Source organism: Bos taurus, chromosome 26 (genome assembly GCF_002263795.3).
Source record: "Bos taurus isolate L1 Dominette 01449 registration number 42190680 breed Hereford chromosome 26, ARS-UCD2.0, whole genome shotgun sequence".
NCBI lineage: Eukaryota > Metazoa > Chordata > Mammalia > Artiodactyla > Bovidae > Bos > Bos taurus.
This window is the reverse complement of record NC_037353.1, coordinates 39,858,117-39,876,420: the sequence shown is the minus strand read 5'-3', so window position 1 is coordinate 39,876,420 and position 18,304 is coordinate 39,858,117. Positions and strand designations below refer to the sequence as shown.

The following is an 18,304-nucleotide window of genomic DNA, read 5'->3' as shown; positions in this document are numbered from 1 at the left end:
GTTACCAGTGGGGAGAGAAGGGACAAGATAAAGGTGAGGGAAGGGGAGGCACAAACTACGGGGTGTAAGAGGGCTCAAGGATGGATCATATAATACAGCACACGGGACAGAACCAATCTTTCCTGATAACTGTAAATGGAAAGTAACCTTTAACACTGTATAAAAATAAAAAATTTTTAAAATAAATGTCACAGAGAAGTCACAAAATGATTTAAAATACAAAGTGTCTTTAGCAATGTATTAAAAAATGATCAGCAACCCAAAAGAGCAGGTATCAACACCCAGAACTGAATACATTACTAAAAGCCATTGTAGAGAGGCATTAAATCCGAGGCCTGAGTAAGTTCTCTAACATAAGGACAGTTATGGGAAGATAACTGACATTCTAAAACTCTACTTGGATGGGAGGCAGTACTTTGGCGCCCTGCAGTGGAGGAAGGAGGCTGGTACAATATAAGAGGGCAAAGAGAGGAGTTATCCAAGGTCCTACTGCCAGAGCCAGTCTCAGATCCAGAGACAAGAACTGAGAGCCACCCCCCCCAGAGATGTCCACTTACTGAATCACACTCCGGAAAATATCCTTTCCCAAAGAAGCTAACACCAAACAAAGAAATTCGGAAAGCCAGTTCTCTTTCATGTGACTTCTATGGCAACAACAACAGGAATCACTTCTGTCTATACTGAGTGCCTACTATGTGCCAGGCATCCCAGTCAGGGTTTCTCATCTGAACCACAGAACAAGACAATGACTTGGATGACTGTATTCTCAATTCTCCCAAGGATGGTAGATCATTTGTACCATTCTAGACACACAGAAGAGAAGCTAATTCATTACACACAACAGATGCCTGAGGACGTTAGGGCTGAATTCTGTTGTGGAACGCAGGCTACAAAAGGCTGTTATACCCATGCAGATAAAGGTAATATTAGTGGTGGTTCAATAGCAGGAAAAGATTAGCAAGAATGAAAACATTATTTCTCTTAGCAGAAATTTTAAATTACATTTTAATTACTACCATTTAAATTTTATTTTAATGAAATGTATAATCAATCTGTAACTCATGTGGGTAATTACAAAAGACTTAATAGTCTCCAAATTCATTTGAGTTTTGACTACTGTATCTTGAACATCTTTGTTATTAATGATATATTCAGTGGGAGGCAAAAAAAAAAGTTGACTTCTGTTTTTATTGCAAGAATTAAAGTAAAATAGAGAATTAATTTTTTAAAGGCTATTATACATACTATCATTTCTAATCCTGATGACTCTCTAGCAGTTAGGTACTGCTGCTGCTAAGTCGCTTCAGTTGTGTCCGACTCCGTGCGACCCCAAAGACGGCAGCCCACCAGGCTCCGCCGTCCCTGGGATTCCCCAGGCAAGAACACTGGAGTAGGTTGCCATTTCCTTCTCCAACGCATGAAAGTGAAAAGTGAAAGTGAAGTCGCTCAGTCGTGTCTGATTCTTCCCAACCCCATGGACTGCAGCCTGGGCTCCTCCATCCATGGGACTTTCCAGGCAAGAGTACTGGAGTGGGTTGCCATTGCCTTCTCTGAGTTAGGTACCAGGTTCCAAATCACAGATGAGGAAATGCAGCCTTAGAAAAGTAAAGTGGCCATATCACACAATGGGCCAAGGCCAGAGCTGCAATTCAAAGCCATGTCTACACCACATGGCCTGTGCTCTTAACCGTCCAAACACAGAATCTATACACACATGGAACTAATCAATAAGACAATATTTACATTTTAAGTAACATGCATTCTTATAAAAGTAATACACTGTAAGATTGGAAAAAACACTTTATCACTTCCATCCTGTCATCCAGAGAGAATATTATTTTGCTACATTTCACATCATATATTTGTGTGCATATCCAACTGCAATATTGCAATATCACTATATGCTAACTTCTTATAATATTTCATGAGTATTTTCTCACATCTTTAAAATATTCTTCAAAATTATAACTTCACAGCTGTCTAATTTTCCACTTAAGGAAGCACTGTCTCACTCTTGGGCATTTAAGTCATTTCCAGTTTTTCCCTATTATAAAAAATGCTGTGATAAATGATGAATATTATGCAAGTATTTTATTTGCTAATTAATAGCTTTAGGACAAACTCTTAGGGATGAAATCAGTAGGTGAAAACTTAAAAACAAAGCTTTCAATACTATCAACAAAGGTTATACACCAAGTTAGATTTCTGCTAGAAGCATATAAAAATGCTTCTTACGCTTGCTATCATTTAGAATTTCTTTGTAAATTTTGCTATTTTGATGGCATCCATTGCCTAAATGATGTTTACTTTCTTTTCATTGCTTGTAAGATTAAACATTTAATTATAAAACTGGCTGCTTATGGTTCTTCTTCTATGATTTCCTTATTCAGATCTCCTAAGAATTTTTTATGTTCCTTATGGATTTATGAGTTTTTATACTAAGGACATCAACTCTGACATGTTTGTAAATACTTTCAGTTTTAAATTTTTATACAAATCACTTTCATTATCCATCATTATTTCCCTTATTATCTTATCAAGTTGTTCCTTAGGGGTAGTAGTGTTAGTCGCTCAGTCGGGTCTGACTCTTTGCAACCCCATGGACTGTGGCCTGCCGGGCTCCTCTGTCCATGGGATTCTCCAGGCAAGAATACAGGAGTGGGCTGCCATTTCCTTCTCCAGAGGATCTTCCCCACCCAGGGATCGAACCCAAGTCTTCTGCATTGCAGGCAGATTCTTTACCATCTGAGCTACAGGGAAGATCACTAAGTTGTTCCTTATCTGTTATCAATCATTTATTAATTTTACCCCTTTGTTAATTTATAAAAATCTAACCCTAACCCTGGAATTCATGTTGGTATATAAACTAGAAGTATCCTGATTTCTTTTCAAATAACCAGAATCCCCATCAGGCAGGCCACATCTCAACCTCTGCCAACACTGATGCCCCTGCTAAGGAAAGAGCTCCAGCTATTCATAATCTCACCCTGACCCCAAATGAACAAGCACAGTTGCAGGATTCTATCCCTTGGGTATCAAATGAGCTTGAGGAATATGGAGGATGAAAAGTCAGTGCTAAAGCAGTCATGAACAGCTGCACAGAGGAAGTGGAACTTCAAGCATAAGGAAATCAGAAAGAAGAATGATGTGGCAGAAAGAAAGTACAAGGTTTGTTTTGGAATCCATTCCTTCACTGGGGAAATACTTATCAAGTACATTTCAGGAACCAGGTACTGAGAAGATATGAAAATAAAGGAGCAAACAATATAGATCAGAAGACCAAGGAGTACGGTGAGTATGGTGGAGATTTTCATTGGGAAGACTAGAAAAAGTACACTGAGGCCAATAAGGAGAGACTTGAATAAAAGACTCATTAAGGAACCTTACTTCCTGGAGGCCTTGGCAGGCAAATAATAACAAAAGTAAAACAAGACTGCAGCCAGGGATTAGCTGACAGCACTGAAAGGAGGTGGAAAGGAGCTAGATGGTTTTTATTACAAGAGTGTTGGCTTGAAAGGATATGGTAGTTGGGGAGCAGGGTGGGCAGTAGGTGAAGAAAGCACAGAAGGAGATTAACATGAAACACCTTAAAGGAAGCTACACAAAGGACAGGAAGAGGGTAAACTTACAAATGACAGTGAAACAGCTATCCTCTCCAGAGAGGGATAAGATGAGGACGGAGATGAGTAAGAAGGAGCAAGGCACAAAAAGCAGGGTATATAGGAGCTGGGAGAAAAGGCGGGTGAAAACCTCTTAACTCAAATAATACCCTTTTGCACCTATGGTATTTTGAACTGTTTGACTATATCAGCCATTGAAGAAAATTTAAATTTCACTTAAAAAAAAAAAACAAAAACAGAAAAAGCTATATTTTGTGGTCTAATTGACTAAAAATAATAGTCACTGATAATCTTTGAGATTCAAAGAGAGAACCAGGTAAGTTCATTAAGACTGAGTTCATGATGGGATGGTCAAGGGGAAATGTTTAGGTATAAGAACCAGAGGAGATATTAAAGGAGGAAAAGAAAACAGAAGAAAAGGAAATCAAAAGTACAGGTATAAAAGTGAACCCGGGGAGTGGGAGAAGATATTACTTTTTACTAAGTCTGGAAGAAAAGATGAAAAGGCTAAATACAGAAATGGAGCTGAGAAGCAGATGCATGTATCGAATGGCCTTGACTCAGTACAAATAGGAGTCCAAGTCATCTTTTCTATGCAGGGGGAAGGACTGAGGCAGAACAAGAGTAGCAGCAGATGCTAGGCGTGGTGAGGAGAATCCAGAAAGTCCGTTTGTAAATGTTCTGTGTGCACTTGAAAAGCATGTATATTTGCTTAGTGTTTTCAAGAAAAAGGGCATCAATTCAATCCATTAGCGGGTCATTTTATCAGTTTTGTACAATGAGATCAGCGCTAATGAAACAGAAAACAGAAAAACTGCACCACATAAGGAAAAACATTTCACAAAACTTTTGTTTCCGCTACATACATACATATGTGTCTGTTCAGGTCAGGATTTTTAAAGTATTTCTTACTTCAAACACAGAATACACTGTTAAACTCTGGGGTAAGGGCTCTTTATCAACTTTGTTATTTTCTTCAACTGCTCTATGTACTTGCTAATTATTTGACTGCTTAGCCTAATATTGACAGTTTGAGAGGGTTTTTTGTTTTGCTTTGTTTTTTAAATCTCATGCTTTATGTATTCCCCCCTCCCATTTTTCCTTTGTAATTTTTGCATTATATTTTTTGAAACTATGTTGTCAGGCACACACAGATTGAGAATTATCATATCTTCCTGGTGAACTGCTCTGCTCATCAGGATGTAATAACTGCCTTTATTTCAAATACTGCTCTTTTGCCCTAAAGTCTAGTTTGTCTAAGATTAATATTGTAAAAGAAATATATCAGGCATTAAAAAAAATAAGTACATACAACACAGAACACTGTTAATCTAATCATATTACTTCTCCTACATCCCAAGCCTGAGAAACAAAGTCCAAATTCCTTGGAAAAGCTTGCAAGGCTGTGCATGGGTTGCTCCTGTCTACTCTCTTCCTGCCTCCCCACCCCCAGCATCCTTCATCTTCCAGAAGTGTCCGAGGGCTGGGCCTGGAATGCTGCTCCCCACCCACTTCAGCCTGCTTTTCATTCCTGACTCAGAACAAGGGTCACTGGTGTTCCCTGACACATTCCCCTCTCCACCCACCCAGCAGAGCTGATCAGCTCTTTTGTGAGCCCCCTGGACCCTGCTCATATACCCTTTGTGACTTATCATTTTGGTTTAATGCACCTAATTATTGATTTGCCTGTCTCTCTGACTGAACAGGAAGCCCATCGAGAACATAAAATTCATTGAGACCTGGTCTCATTCAGCTTTATGTCTCAGGTGCGTGATACATACACTGCAGGCTCCAAAATGCTGAATGGACAACTGACTGAACATATGACTCAGAATGAAGAAATAGGTTGGAGTCAGATAATTTGCATTGAATCACATTAGAAGCGTTCAGTATCTGAAGTGGGAAAATGAAAGTTATCTGCAGTATTTCAAACAAACATAATCATGGCTGGCAGGGGTTAAAGTGTCTGATACTTACTACCCATATTGTGAAAACCGAAACCCCATTTCTCACTCTCGGTCCAGTGCTCTATCATACCTCTAACACCATAAGCTTCCCTACCAGGTGTAATTACTCAGATATGATGCTCTCATTTTAAAAGTATATGGAGTCTTCCAGCTCACCACCATCATTCCAGCTGCACAAGCCAGAACCCGGGAGACATTCAAAATGCTTTCCTTCCTCACCAAGTCCTGTTGACTCCACCTCCTCATATCTGATGTTTCACTTCTCTCCATCCCCACTGCTGCTGTCCTTGTTGGGAATCAGGACCTCCCCTACCTGGGTCATGAGAAAAGCCCTGGGCAGCCTCACAGCCAGCAGGTTGTTTAATACATAACAGGCACTCACATATTTACTGAATGCAATGAAGACTAAATGGTTTGGTACAGTAAGGCCCTAAGGTAAAAGGCAGGAAGTTGTAAGAATAAGGTTGAAAAACCAAACAGGGACCAACTCAGGAGGACCACAGACAGTAAATTCTCCTCCAGAGAGGGCAGATTTGCATGTGAGATTGAACTTTAGGGCCACTATGTACAGAGTGGACCCAAAGAGGCAAGCCTAAAGCCAGAGATCCAATGACAGGAGTGTGCACAAGGGCGGCCTGGCGCCACGACTGGAAATGAAAGGCTGGAGAGAGCCAAGAGATTCTACACGATGCAGGCACAACCTGCGGTCCCCGTCCCGAGAGAAAGTCCTACTAGCTCTACTGTAGTCTCGGAACCTCTTTCAACTTCAGGTTCCTCTTTCGTAAGCAGGAATCCATCTAACTTACAGGATTTTCATGAGGATTAAATGAAAGAATTATGTGAAAGTACCCAGCACAATGTCTGGCACATAAATGTTCAATAACTTTTACCTCAAGTTGGGAAATGTATATGCATTTAAAATTCCAGGTTCCTACCACTCAATAAATCTCTCTATAGATTTTTATATCAAGGGTCTACATATTTAAAAAAACAACTTCAATAATGTTTTTTTGCATTAAAATTTATGGTAAGGCCATAATCCCTAAAGGCTTTCTGAGAGTAATAAAGGTTTTATGAAATATCTCAATGCTTATGTATGCCCCCAAAATTCTGTTTCTTCAGAATGTGAAACAGATACAGGGCTCTGATGCAGCTCAAAATTAGGCATGCAGTCTCAGTCTTAGCAACACAATTCAGGTCCAAATGGCAAATCAAGCATGACTGCCAGCTTCCTCCCCTCCCCGAAGTTCCTTACACTGGAGAGGAAAAATCTAGAAGAGATAAAGTCCAAATGGAGGTTGAAATATTGCTTGGGAAAAGACACAGACATCAGTTCAGTTCAGTCCCTCAGTCGTGTTCGATTCTTTGTGACCCTATGGACTGCAGCACGCCAGGCCTCCCTGTCCATCACCAACTCCTGGAGTTTACTCAAACCCATGTCCATTGAGTCAGTGATGCCATCCAACCATCTCATCCTCTGTCATCCCCTTCTCCTCCTGTCTTCAATCTTTCCCAGCATCAGGGTCTTTTCCAGTGAGTTAGTTCTTCCCATCAGGTGGCCAAAGTATTGGAGTTTCAGCTTCAGCATCGGTCCTTTCAATGAATATTCAGGACTGATCTCCTTTAGGATGGACTGGTTGGATCTCCTTGCAGTCCAAGGGACTCTCAAGAGTCTTTTCCAACACCACAGTTCAAAAGTATCAATTCTTCAGCGCTCAGTTTTCTTTATAGTCCAACTCTCACATCCATACATGACTACTGGAAAAACCATAGCTTTGACTAGACAGACCTTTGTTGGCAAAGTACTGTCTCTGCTTTTTAATATGCTACAGACATCAGTAGACTTCAGTTGTATATGTGAAAATAAGTACTGGTCTGAATTTCTGAGAAACACAAGAATGAAAAACAGGATGGGTAACTTCTAATCAGCAACAGAAAGGCATCTGAAAAATTTCACACCATCCAAAAAACAAAAACAAAATAAAATAAAAATCATACTACCCAGTGGAACACAGTAAAAGGTGATAGAACCAAAAAAAAAAAACCAAAAAACTGAGAAAAGCACAATAAATGGAAAAGATGAGTAAGAAGCAGTGTTGTTGTTATTAATTATAATAAATGTAAAATTTCAACTTACCAATTAAAAGACTCCTAAAGACTCAAAAAGAAGACTATCAAGTCTCAATTTTTCTATCAATTTAATTCTAGACCTATTTTGTTTACAGAATATACTTTTCAAAAGAAGATTAGGAAACAATACATTTGTTGCAGCAGATCAATTACATGGCTGTTGTTCGTGGAAGGATGGGATGTATGCCTGCAGCCTAGCACAGGGTTTGACACACAACAGGGACTCATTCAACGGCTACTGAACCGTTTATGGTTACCTTACCAGATGAACAGGTAAATAGGAACAAGCATGGAAGAGTGAATTGGAAATCTTCTCCCACCAATTGCTTATTGTCTTTGACTTTTAATAAGACTAACATCCTAAGTTTTTGCTGTTTTAAAAGACAGTCCCTTGACACTGTTCTTGATTAGAGAAATGCAAATCAAAACTACAATGAAGTATCATCTCACACTGGTCAGAATGGCCATCATCAAAAAGTCTACAAACAATAAATGCTGGAGAGGATTTGGAGAAAAGGGAACCACTGTGGGTGGGAATGCAAATTGATACAGTCACTGTGGAGAACAGTATGGACATTCCTTAAACTAAGTATAAAACTACCATACGACCCAGCAATCCCACTACTGAGACTATACCCTGAAAAAAGCCCACAATTCTAAAATATGTGTGTACCCCAATGTTCATTGCATAAGTATTTACAATAGCCAGGACATGGAAGCAACCTATGTGTCCATCGACAGATGAATGGATAAAGCAGTTATGGTACATATATACAAAGGAGTATTCAGTTCAGTTCAGTCCCTCAGTCGTGTCCGACTCTTTGCGACCCCATGAATCGCACAAAGGAGTATTACTCAGCCATAAAAGGAATAAATTTTAGTCAGCTAAACTGAGGTGGATGAACCTAGACCCCTGTTATACAGAGTAAAGTAAGTCAGAAAGAGAGAAAATAAATATATACGGAATCTAGAAAAATGTTACTGGTGAACCTATTTGCAGGGCAGGAATAGGGACATGGATAGAGAGAACAGACTTCTGGGCACAGAAGGGGAAGGAAAAGATGGAACAAATTAAGAGAGTACCACTGAAATATATACATTACCACGTGTAAAACAGACAGCCAGTGGGAAGATGCTCTGTAACGACAGAGGGTGAGATGGGGGACGGGGAGGGAGGCTCAGTACAATTCAGTTCAGTCGCTCAATCGTGTCTGACTCTGCGACCCCATGACTTGCAGCACGCCAGGCCTTCCTGTCCATCACCAACTCCCAGAGTTCACCCAAACTCATGTGCATTGAGTCGGTGATGCCATCCAGCCATCTCATCCTCTGTCGTCCCCTTCTCCTCCTGCCCCCAATCCCTCCCGGCATCAGAGTCTTTTCCAATGAGTCAACTCCTGCTTCACACTGCTGTACAAAAGAAATCAATACAACATTGTAAAGTAATTATCCTCCAATTAAAAATAAATATTAAAAAATAAGAAAAGTCCCAAAACACAAGTCTCTGCTAGGTGGGTACTTTTAATAATAAAAGCGTTTCTCTTTCAATAAATGTAATAAATGATGATTTCTCATGTGATTTCTAACAATGAAAGACAACTAAAATTCAGGAAACTTTAAATTATCTTAAAATCTCTAAGAAGTGCTCACAGTTTCTCAAGCCAATAACGAGACAAGAGACAAGCCAGTGGAGGAAGGTCTGAAGCAGGATACGTAACTGGCACAAGAAGGGAGGCTAAGTGTGTCTTTTTGAGCTGCTATGACTTTATGCCTGGTACAGTGTCTAACACACAATAGACACTTCAAAATATGTGTGTAGTTTTTATTTTGTTACTAAGGAAATAAAAATAAAAGCACTAGCAGGGTGTTCACATAGAGATCAGTATAAACCATATTGGTCTAAGCATATGTAGTAGCTTCAGTTCAGTTGCATCCAACTCTTTTCGACCCCATGGATTGCATGCAGTAACTTAGCATATGCTTGTTAATGGACACCCTGTCACCATTATTAATGGTTACATGGAGGCAGAAGGCATGGGAATGGCAGTGAAAATGGCCAGTGGGCTTGTCCTTCCACAAAGAATAGCCAGGTAATTTATCTGCTCCAACAAATGTACTGCTTTCTAATCCTTCCTTTGAAAGGCATATTCCAACGTGGCACACAATTTCAAAAAAGAAACATTTGAAGTTTGTAAATAGGTTTTAAATTTTAGGATTATCAAAATTATCTAGCAAAGAGTAGAGTTGCTTACAAATTACAAAAGCGTAGGGTTTGGGAAATAATGACAAATTTTAATAAGTGAAATCATTAAAGGAACATAGACACAAAACATAAGTATTTTGTCATAAGCTCAACTGTCTGACCCATTAGGTCAACATTTCCACTCTTATTTCAGATCCCATTTGGCAGTCCATGGCTTCTATTTTCATGTGCCCTCCTCCTCCTGGTATACAGAAAACAAGTGATTAAGTACTGTGTGCTTGCAGACAGCATGAGTCACTCATTCCAAGAGCCATAACTGATGTTGCTCTCTGAGCCCAAGAACAGCCCTGGGCTTTGCACAGCTGCTGAAGTTTCTCTCGTGTCAAAAAAAAAAAAAAAGGTCCAAGGTATGCATACATAATCTGACTCGTTTCATTTCCTGCTAAAGACAAATGGTATTATTGCTCTGAAAAGGCAATTACCAACGCCAAAGTCAAACAGATGAGGGAAAGGGTTCTACAATGAGGAACTAGAAGGTCCAGTGGTTAGCTCATCCATACTTCAATTCTCAAAATTTAATTAGGCCAGAAGAAAAGGTTAAGGAGTAATCTGATTCGGTTGCCTTCTTATAAATGCAAAATTTGATATACATTTCTCTCAACTCTAACAGTAATTATTTTCCAGCATTCAGCAAGCTAAAGAGCTAATCCAATTTAAAAGTTCTAGCAGCTGCTGCTTTCCTAGTGTCAACTCCAGCTCAGTGGCCCTGGACCCTGGCCATCATTGTCGTCATCTGGGAGCTTTATAAATACTGATGCCTGGGCCCCACACCTGGAGAGTCTGACTCTGCTGGTCAGGGTGGGGCCCAGGCATAGGTATTTTGTAAATTTCTTCCAGATGATTCTAAGGTAAGCTAGGTTGAGAATTACAGGTCAAACTGATTATAGGCTACTAGTTGGACTCTGCATTAGTAGCTTAGTTTTATCCTACCAGTCTGATTCAAAGATGATGCCTGTCCATATACAGCTTTGAACTATTTTCATATAATTAAGTACCATAAACTGCAGAAAGAGCTCATAATACAATGAACTGGCAAAAGCTGGTTAAGCTAATATAAAAAAAATATACATTTAAAAAAGTAACCCTAAGGGAAAAATAGAAAAACAAAAAAAAAAACCTCAGAATAGTTAAAAGATGAGATACATACCAAGAAAAGGGATCCTAAGAATTTCTAGACTTCTCCATTAAAACAGGGATTTATTAATAATTACAGTGCAGCAACAGGGCTACAAAGTTTTGATCACGAAGGATATTTGGAAGTGTTTTTTTGGGCAGAAGTTCTAAATAGACACATCTCCAAAGAAGACGTACAGGTAACCAAGAGGCATGTGAATAGATCCTTAACATCACTAATTATTAGAGAACTACAAGAAGGTGTACCACCTCACACAGGTCAGAACGGCCATCATTAAAAAGTCTACAAATAACAAATGTTGGAGAGAGTATGGAGAAAAGAGAACCCTCTTACACTGTTGATTGGAATGTAAATTGCTGCAACTATTATAGAAAAGAACATGGAGGTTCCTCAAAAAACTAAAAATACAGTTGCCATATGATCCAGTAAGCCACTCCTGGGCATACATCCTGACAAAACTATAACCCAAAGGGACACAGGCACCCCTATGCTCACAGCAGCACTATTTACAATACCCAAGACACGGAGACAACCTGAAAGCCCGTTAACAGATGAATGGTTATAAAAAGATGTGGTGTATATATAAATACCATGGACTACGACATGGATGGACCTAGAGATTATCACACTAAGCAAAGGAAGTCAGAAAGAGAAGGAGAATACAAATACCATTTGATGTCACTTATATGTGCAATCTAAAATACAACACAAACGAACAAATCTACGGAACAGAAATAGACTCCAACACAGAGGAAAAGACTTGTGGCTGTCAGAGGAGGGGTGGAAAAAGGAAGCACTGGGAGTTTAGAATTAGCAAATGTAAACTAATATATGCATGCATGCGTTCATGCTAAGTTGCTTCAGTCATGTCTGGCTCTGTGCGACCCTATAGACTGTAGCCCGCCAGGCTCCTCTGTCCATGGGATTCTCCAGCCAAGAATACTGGAAAGAGTTTCCATGCCCTCCTCCAGGGGATCTTCTCAACCCTGCATCAAACTAGGATATATACAAGATGGATAAACATCAAGGTCCTACTGTAGAGCATAGGAATCATTCAATATCCTGTGAAAAACTATAATGGAAAAGAATATAAAAAAAGAATATATAACTGAGTCACTTTGCTACACCGTAGAAATTAACATAACATTGTAAATCAACTATACTTCAATAAAAATTGTTTTTTTTAGGGGGATTTCCCTGGTGGTCCAGTGGCTAAGACTCCATGCTCCCAATGCAGGGGGCCCAGGGTTTGATCCCTGGTCAGGGAACTAGATCCCATATGCTGCAACTGAGACCTGGGGCAGTCAAATAAATAAGTAAAAATAGTTTAAAAAAATTTTTAACTCTATACTATCCAAACTAAAAATTGTTATGATTCTCTATTTGAAGTATAAAGTTCTAATTGTCACATCTCAAGAAAGACCCGGTGCAACTCAAAAAAAGGACAGAGGACAACTAAAGAAAAAGACTTAGGTCCTGAGAGGATCTGATGAATATATATAAGATTATAAAAGATGTGGGCTTTACAGTACATTCAGAATACCAGTATAGGGCAGAGAGATTGAAAAGACACAGTTTGAAAATAAATGAAGGGAAGTACAAGCTTAAATGACAACTTTCCCAACTCATTACCTTAGGAAACTGAAAATATAACCAGTCCAAAGAAGGCTTAGCTAAACCTTTGGATAACAAATTCATAAGGCATCACCCAAGAAACACGGCAGTGTGTTGTGATGCACTCCTGACCTCTGCTCTCCCAAAAACTGTTCTTCAGAACAATATGACTTTCAGAAATAGGATTTGAGAGCTACATAAGAGCACAGGGGAGCTAACAATTGGTATTTTCCTTAGCTCATTTTAGAGCTGGTAACAGATTAAAATAGCATAAAATTAGCACTCTGAACATAAAACAGAAGTAACCTTTGTCTCTGTCAGTGTTTAAATAACTTCCTAGCTTTCCCAAAAACTGTTCAAAACTTATTCTCTTCCATCTAGGATTGTCTGTATAGTCATTCTGATACCATAGGTCCTTACCACCAAAAAGCTCTACCTTCAAACACACCAGCAGGTCTATTTTAATTGGCCTCAAGTCAAGAACCGCTTCTAGATCAAGCAGGGGCCACAGCAGAGTGTTCTGTGGGGGTGGGAGTACAGGGGAGAACCTGTACTATTTCAGTCTGGCCAGTTAGGCACTATTCATCCCCATAATTTTTTTTTTTTTTTTTTTTGAGTACTTAGTTAGAACCAAGGCACTGTGCATACAAAGTTATTTCTGGCAAGACAAAAAAAAAAAAAATCCATTAAAGTTCACTAGTCACATAGACAGTTTCTTTCAAGACTTTCCACTCTTATATGAGAAATAATCACAGACTATTTACAGCTGGAAGGAACTTCATGGAATCAAAGAACTCCCTTCTTCCCATTTCTTTATTAGGGAGAAAAATATATTTGCATTATCTTAGAAAAAAGCAGAGGCTTTGAATGTCAAGACCCAGTTAAAATCTCCCACTGAACTCAGCTCTATCACAGTATCTGTCACTCTCAGTCAGTTCAATTCAGTTGCTCAGTGGTGTCTGACTCTTTGCGATCCCATGGACTGCAGCACACCAGGCTTCCCTGTCCATCACCAACTCCCAAAGCTTGCTCAAACTCATGTCCATCAAGTCGGTGATGACATCCAACCATCCCATCCTCTGTTGTCCCCTTCTCCTCCTGCCTTCAATCTTTCCCAGCATCAGGGTCTTTTCCAAAGAGTCAGTTCTTCGCATCAGGTGGCCCAAGTATTGGAGTTTCAGCTTCAGCATCAGTCCTCTCAATTAATATTCAAGACTGATTTCCTTTAGGATTGACTGGTTTGATCTTCTTGCAGTCCAAGGGATTTTGTCACTCTAGAATCCTATGTATGGCTTTCTCTTGTTGGACCACTACCTGGGCTAGGGCAGAGAGAATATTTTATCCAACTTTTTATACAGGCACAATGCCTAGAAGTCAGATCTTCAATAAAGGTTTGTTGAAATAATAAGTAAATGACTTAACAGAATTTCAGACGTAATATAATTTGGATGGAGAACAAAATAGAATACTAAATTAGTTGCTGGGGTGGGGAGTTTTTGAAAGGTGCTGCTGCTGCTGCTAAGTCGCTTCAGTCGTGTCCGACTCTGTGCGACCCCATAGACGGCAGCCCACCAGGCTCCCCCGTCCCTGGGATTGGATTCTCCAGGCAAGAACACTGGAGGGGGTTGCCATTTCCTTCTCCAATGCATGAAAGTGAAAAGCGAAAGCGAAGTCGCTCATTCGTGTCCGACCCTCAGCGACCCCATGGACTGCAGCCTACCAGGCTCCTCCGTCCATGGGATTTTCCAGGCAAGAGTACTGGAGTGGGGTGCCATTGCCTTCTCCGGCAAAGGGGGATAAATACAGCTACAAGAGATGAATCCTGGAAGTCAAGAAAAACAAGTGCCCAGAGAGAGAGTAGCAAATTAGAAACTCTGCCAAATTCTTTGTTCTGCCCACCACAACTGTTTCCTGGGGGAGGGGAGGACCATTATGCTGGAAATGGGGAGAAGAATGTTTATATCTGGCATAAAAACAATGTATGAATGACACCATGAAGAATCATTAATATTATACATGCAAACTGCTAAAATTAAGAGCACTGTAGCATATTTAAAATGCCCCAACATTTCAGTTAGATGTTAGGACTATTTCAAATTATGTATGTTGACCATTGCAGAAACTGGAATTTGAAGTTCAGTATAAGTAAAAATGTGGTTTCAAAGAATAAGATTCATAAATGTTCATAAAGATAAAATAATGCACTTTGTATTTTTAAATATCCCACTATAAAGTTAAAGAAATTCAAGGTTAAATTTGAAAGAATCTGCAATTAAAATGAGGTAACTTAAGAGAAAACACATGGAATACTGACCTAAAATCAACCTGTACTTCCTTCAACCAGCCTCAAAGAAAGCTGTCAGGAGAGGATGCTTTTTTGTGAATGATAGCAGTTGCTTTAAGGGTCTCGAAGCAACCAGAAAATGAGCCATCTTAACAGAGCATGGGATTTAATTAAGATACTACCACTATGTGTTGTGATGTACTATGATGCTGAATGTTCAGTGTTAGCCCTCACCTTTTAAATACTACTTCAATATCACTTAATGTATTATCAACAGCTACTGGTAATAAAGTAATGTATTATTTCTCTATTTTTGGTAAACATAATCTAATTCAAACATTCTCAGCTCACTTACGGTCAGCTGACACATATGATTATGACTTAACCCAGCTAAGGAGTAATTTGTTAGAGATTCTAAGACATTGTTGGAAAAGGAAATGGCAACCCACTCCAGTGTTCTTGCCTGGAGAATTCTACGGACAGAGGAGCGGGCTACAGTCCATGGGGTCACAAAGAGTCAGACACGACTGAGTGATTTTCACTTTCTAAAACACTACTGTTACTTCTTAGACTTGTGTTTGTTAGATTGTAAAAGGTCATATCTTAAAACATGTGAACAGGAATAATACAGCTTACAAAAAGGTGCACAAAGAGATAATAATACAGCTTATAAAGACCTAATACATTTTCTTTTTTTATTTTATTTTATTTTTAAACTTTACATAATTGTATTAGTTTTGCCAAATATCAAAATGAATCCGCCACAGGTATACATGTGTTCCCCATCCTGAACCCTCCTCCCTCCTCCCTCCCCATACCATCCCTCTGGGTCGTCCCACTGCACCAGCCCCAAGCATCCAGTATCGTGCATCGAACCTGGACTGGCATCTCATTTCTTACATGATATTTTACATGTTTCAATGTCATTCTCCCAAATCTTCCCACCCTCTCCCTCTCCCACAGAGTCCATAAGACTGTTCTATACATCAGTGTCTCTTTTGCTGTCTCTCATACAGGGTTATCGTTACCATCTTTCTAAATTCCATATATATGCGTTAGTATACTGTATTTATGTTTTTCCTTCTGGCTTACTTCACTCTGTATAATAGGCTCCAGTTTCATCCACCTCATTAGAACTGATTCAAATGTATTCTTTTTAATGGCTGAGTAATACTCCATTGTGTATATGTACCACAGCTTTCTTATCCATTCATCTGCTGATGGACATCTAGGTTGCTTCCATGTCCTAGCTATTATAAACAGTGCTGCGATGAACATTGGGGTACACGTGTCTCTTTCCCTTCTGGTTTCCTCAGTGTGTATGCCCAGCAGTGGGATTGCTGGATCATAAGGCAGTTCTTTTTTTTTTTTTCTGGGCGACTCCAGCCGCCGCCCCGCTCCTCCAGTTCCTGAAACTCCCCGGCTGCGCGGCCCCTGCCCCCGCCGGCCGAGCCTCCCATCTACCATAAGGCAGTTCTATTTCCAGTTTTTTAAGGAATCTCCACACTGTTCTCCATAGTGGCTGTACTAGTTTGCATTCCCACCAATATAAAGACCTAATACATTTAAATCCCCAGAAAACCACACCAAGGATAGACTATGGCTCTGAGAATACACTCAATCAATACTATACCCAAATTAGTTTGATTTTCCAATAGCCTTGTATCTATTTGCAAATATATCAGCTAATTTTGTCATAAATCATAAAAACCAAAATCAGCAACAAGCAATTTTTTGGACATAGGGCCAGCTAGAGAAAAATAAAAAATGTCTTTGGGTCTCATTTATTTTCATTTAAAAACAAAAAAAGATCTGTTGAATCCCACAGAACTAAAATTCAGATTCCTCCCTTTCCTGAATAAAATGATGAGAAATTGGCATCTTTTAAAAAGCTGCTTCAGACAGTAGCATTTTAGTCCTCTGTTCTTATGTTCTCTATTTAATCCTCACAACAACCTCTTTGCTGCTCAAGATACGTGGGGTCAACCAGAAACTAGACTTACTTCAATTCATTCCTACCATTTTTACAGAAGACCAGCAGTGGGCCACGTGGAGGGACACAGTAATGAATCTCCATCTCCCTCTCCCTGAGTGGGCTGAGTCAGGCTGGCCAGGTGGGACAAGGGAAGCCATACGGCTGGACATCCTGGAACAGCATCAATGTAGTCACATTCTGGAAAGACCAAGCTCTCTGGGCACCCTGGTTCCTGACACGTTCACGCTCTGCCCTAAAGGCCTGCATATTGCCTCTCCTCTGAAGCCAGCCTTTGGCAAGTCCTGGTCTCTGCTGTCATGGCCTGGTCAGAACATAAGCATCTCGGAGTCAGTGATGCTAGGAAAGTCCCTCCCCTTTTCGGGGGCGGGTGCCCTAAAGACTTTTCCTCCTCCATTCCCTCTCTGCTTTATGTGCTCTGAAAGGATGTCTGTGAAACTGGATCTGGAACTCTTGCAAAGCTAGACTGGGAAGGCTTCAGGTTGCTCATCACCAGCTGAAATAGTTCCCATCCAGTACTTATCAGTGTTTCTGCTTCAAGATCTTCCCTCTATCTATTCCCTCCCCAACCCCCAAATGTTCTAAAAACTTGAGAAACCTGATAAACTGACCATAACTGGAAAAACTAGTCAATCTATTACAAAAACAATATTCCCTGTAACTATATAAACTAGTTTTACAAGAAAAGAGTCAGGACAGGTGAAATGTCCAAGAGCCAGTAGTCCCATTATCATTCTTTTATTCTATCGATCCATAGATCCTTCCTCAATGAGCATACTTTGACATTTGAGAGGCTATTTTATTCTCTACATAGACTACATGATAATGAGTATGGTTGTTACAAATGTTTCAGATATTCCCCATAAAAATATAAATCCCAGGGCTTCCCTGGTGGCTCAGTGGTAAAGAATTCGCCTGCCAACGAAGGAGACACAGGTTCCATCCCTGATCTATGAAGATTCCACATGCCACGGAGCAACTAAGCCCCTGGTAACACAATGACTGCGGCCAGGAGCCACAACCACTGAGGCTTGTGCACCTAGAGAAAAGCCCACGCAGTAATGAAAACCCAGCACAGCCATAAATAAATATTATTAAATATATATATAAATCCTATAACTTTGCAGTCAAGAAGGTAGAAAGGTTTATAAAACATTTTTGTCAATATTGAGAAAAACTTGGCTTTGGAGTCAGTATGGAGTTGGAAGTCTGGCTCTCCCTCTTATTCTTTAAACTTGGGCAAATTACTTCTCTGTCCCTGTAAAATAAGAATTAGAAAAAACTAAATTTTATTGTGA

General features: G+C 39.8%; 1 protein-coding gene across 3 annotated transcripts in view; it reads right to left on the bottom strand.

The window, feature by feature from the left end:
* The window catches only part of INPP5F (inositol polyphosphate-5-phosphatase F), a 94,174-nt gene that overhangs the window by 69,829 nt on the left and 6,041 nt on the right, over positions 1–18,304 (bottom strand). Inside the window, exon 1 of one of the 3 annotated variants that reach the window (XM_059882078.1) lies at positions 301–16,425. The exons of the other annotated variants lie outside the window; for them this stretch is intronic. Within the exon in view, the coding sequence (XP_059738061.1) occupies positions 301–310 (10 nt within the window). The 5' untranslated portion in view covers positions 311–16,425. Of the gene's footprint in view, positions 1–300; positions 16,426–18,304 lie in introns of those variants that run through there. 3 annotated transcript variants of the gene reach the window in all.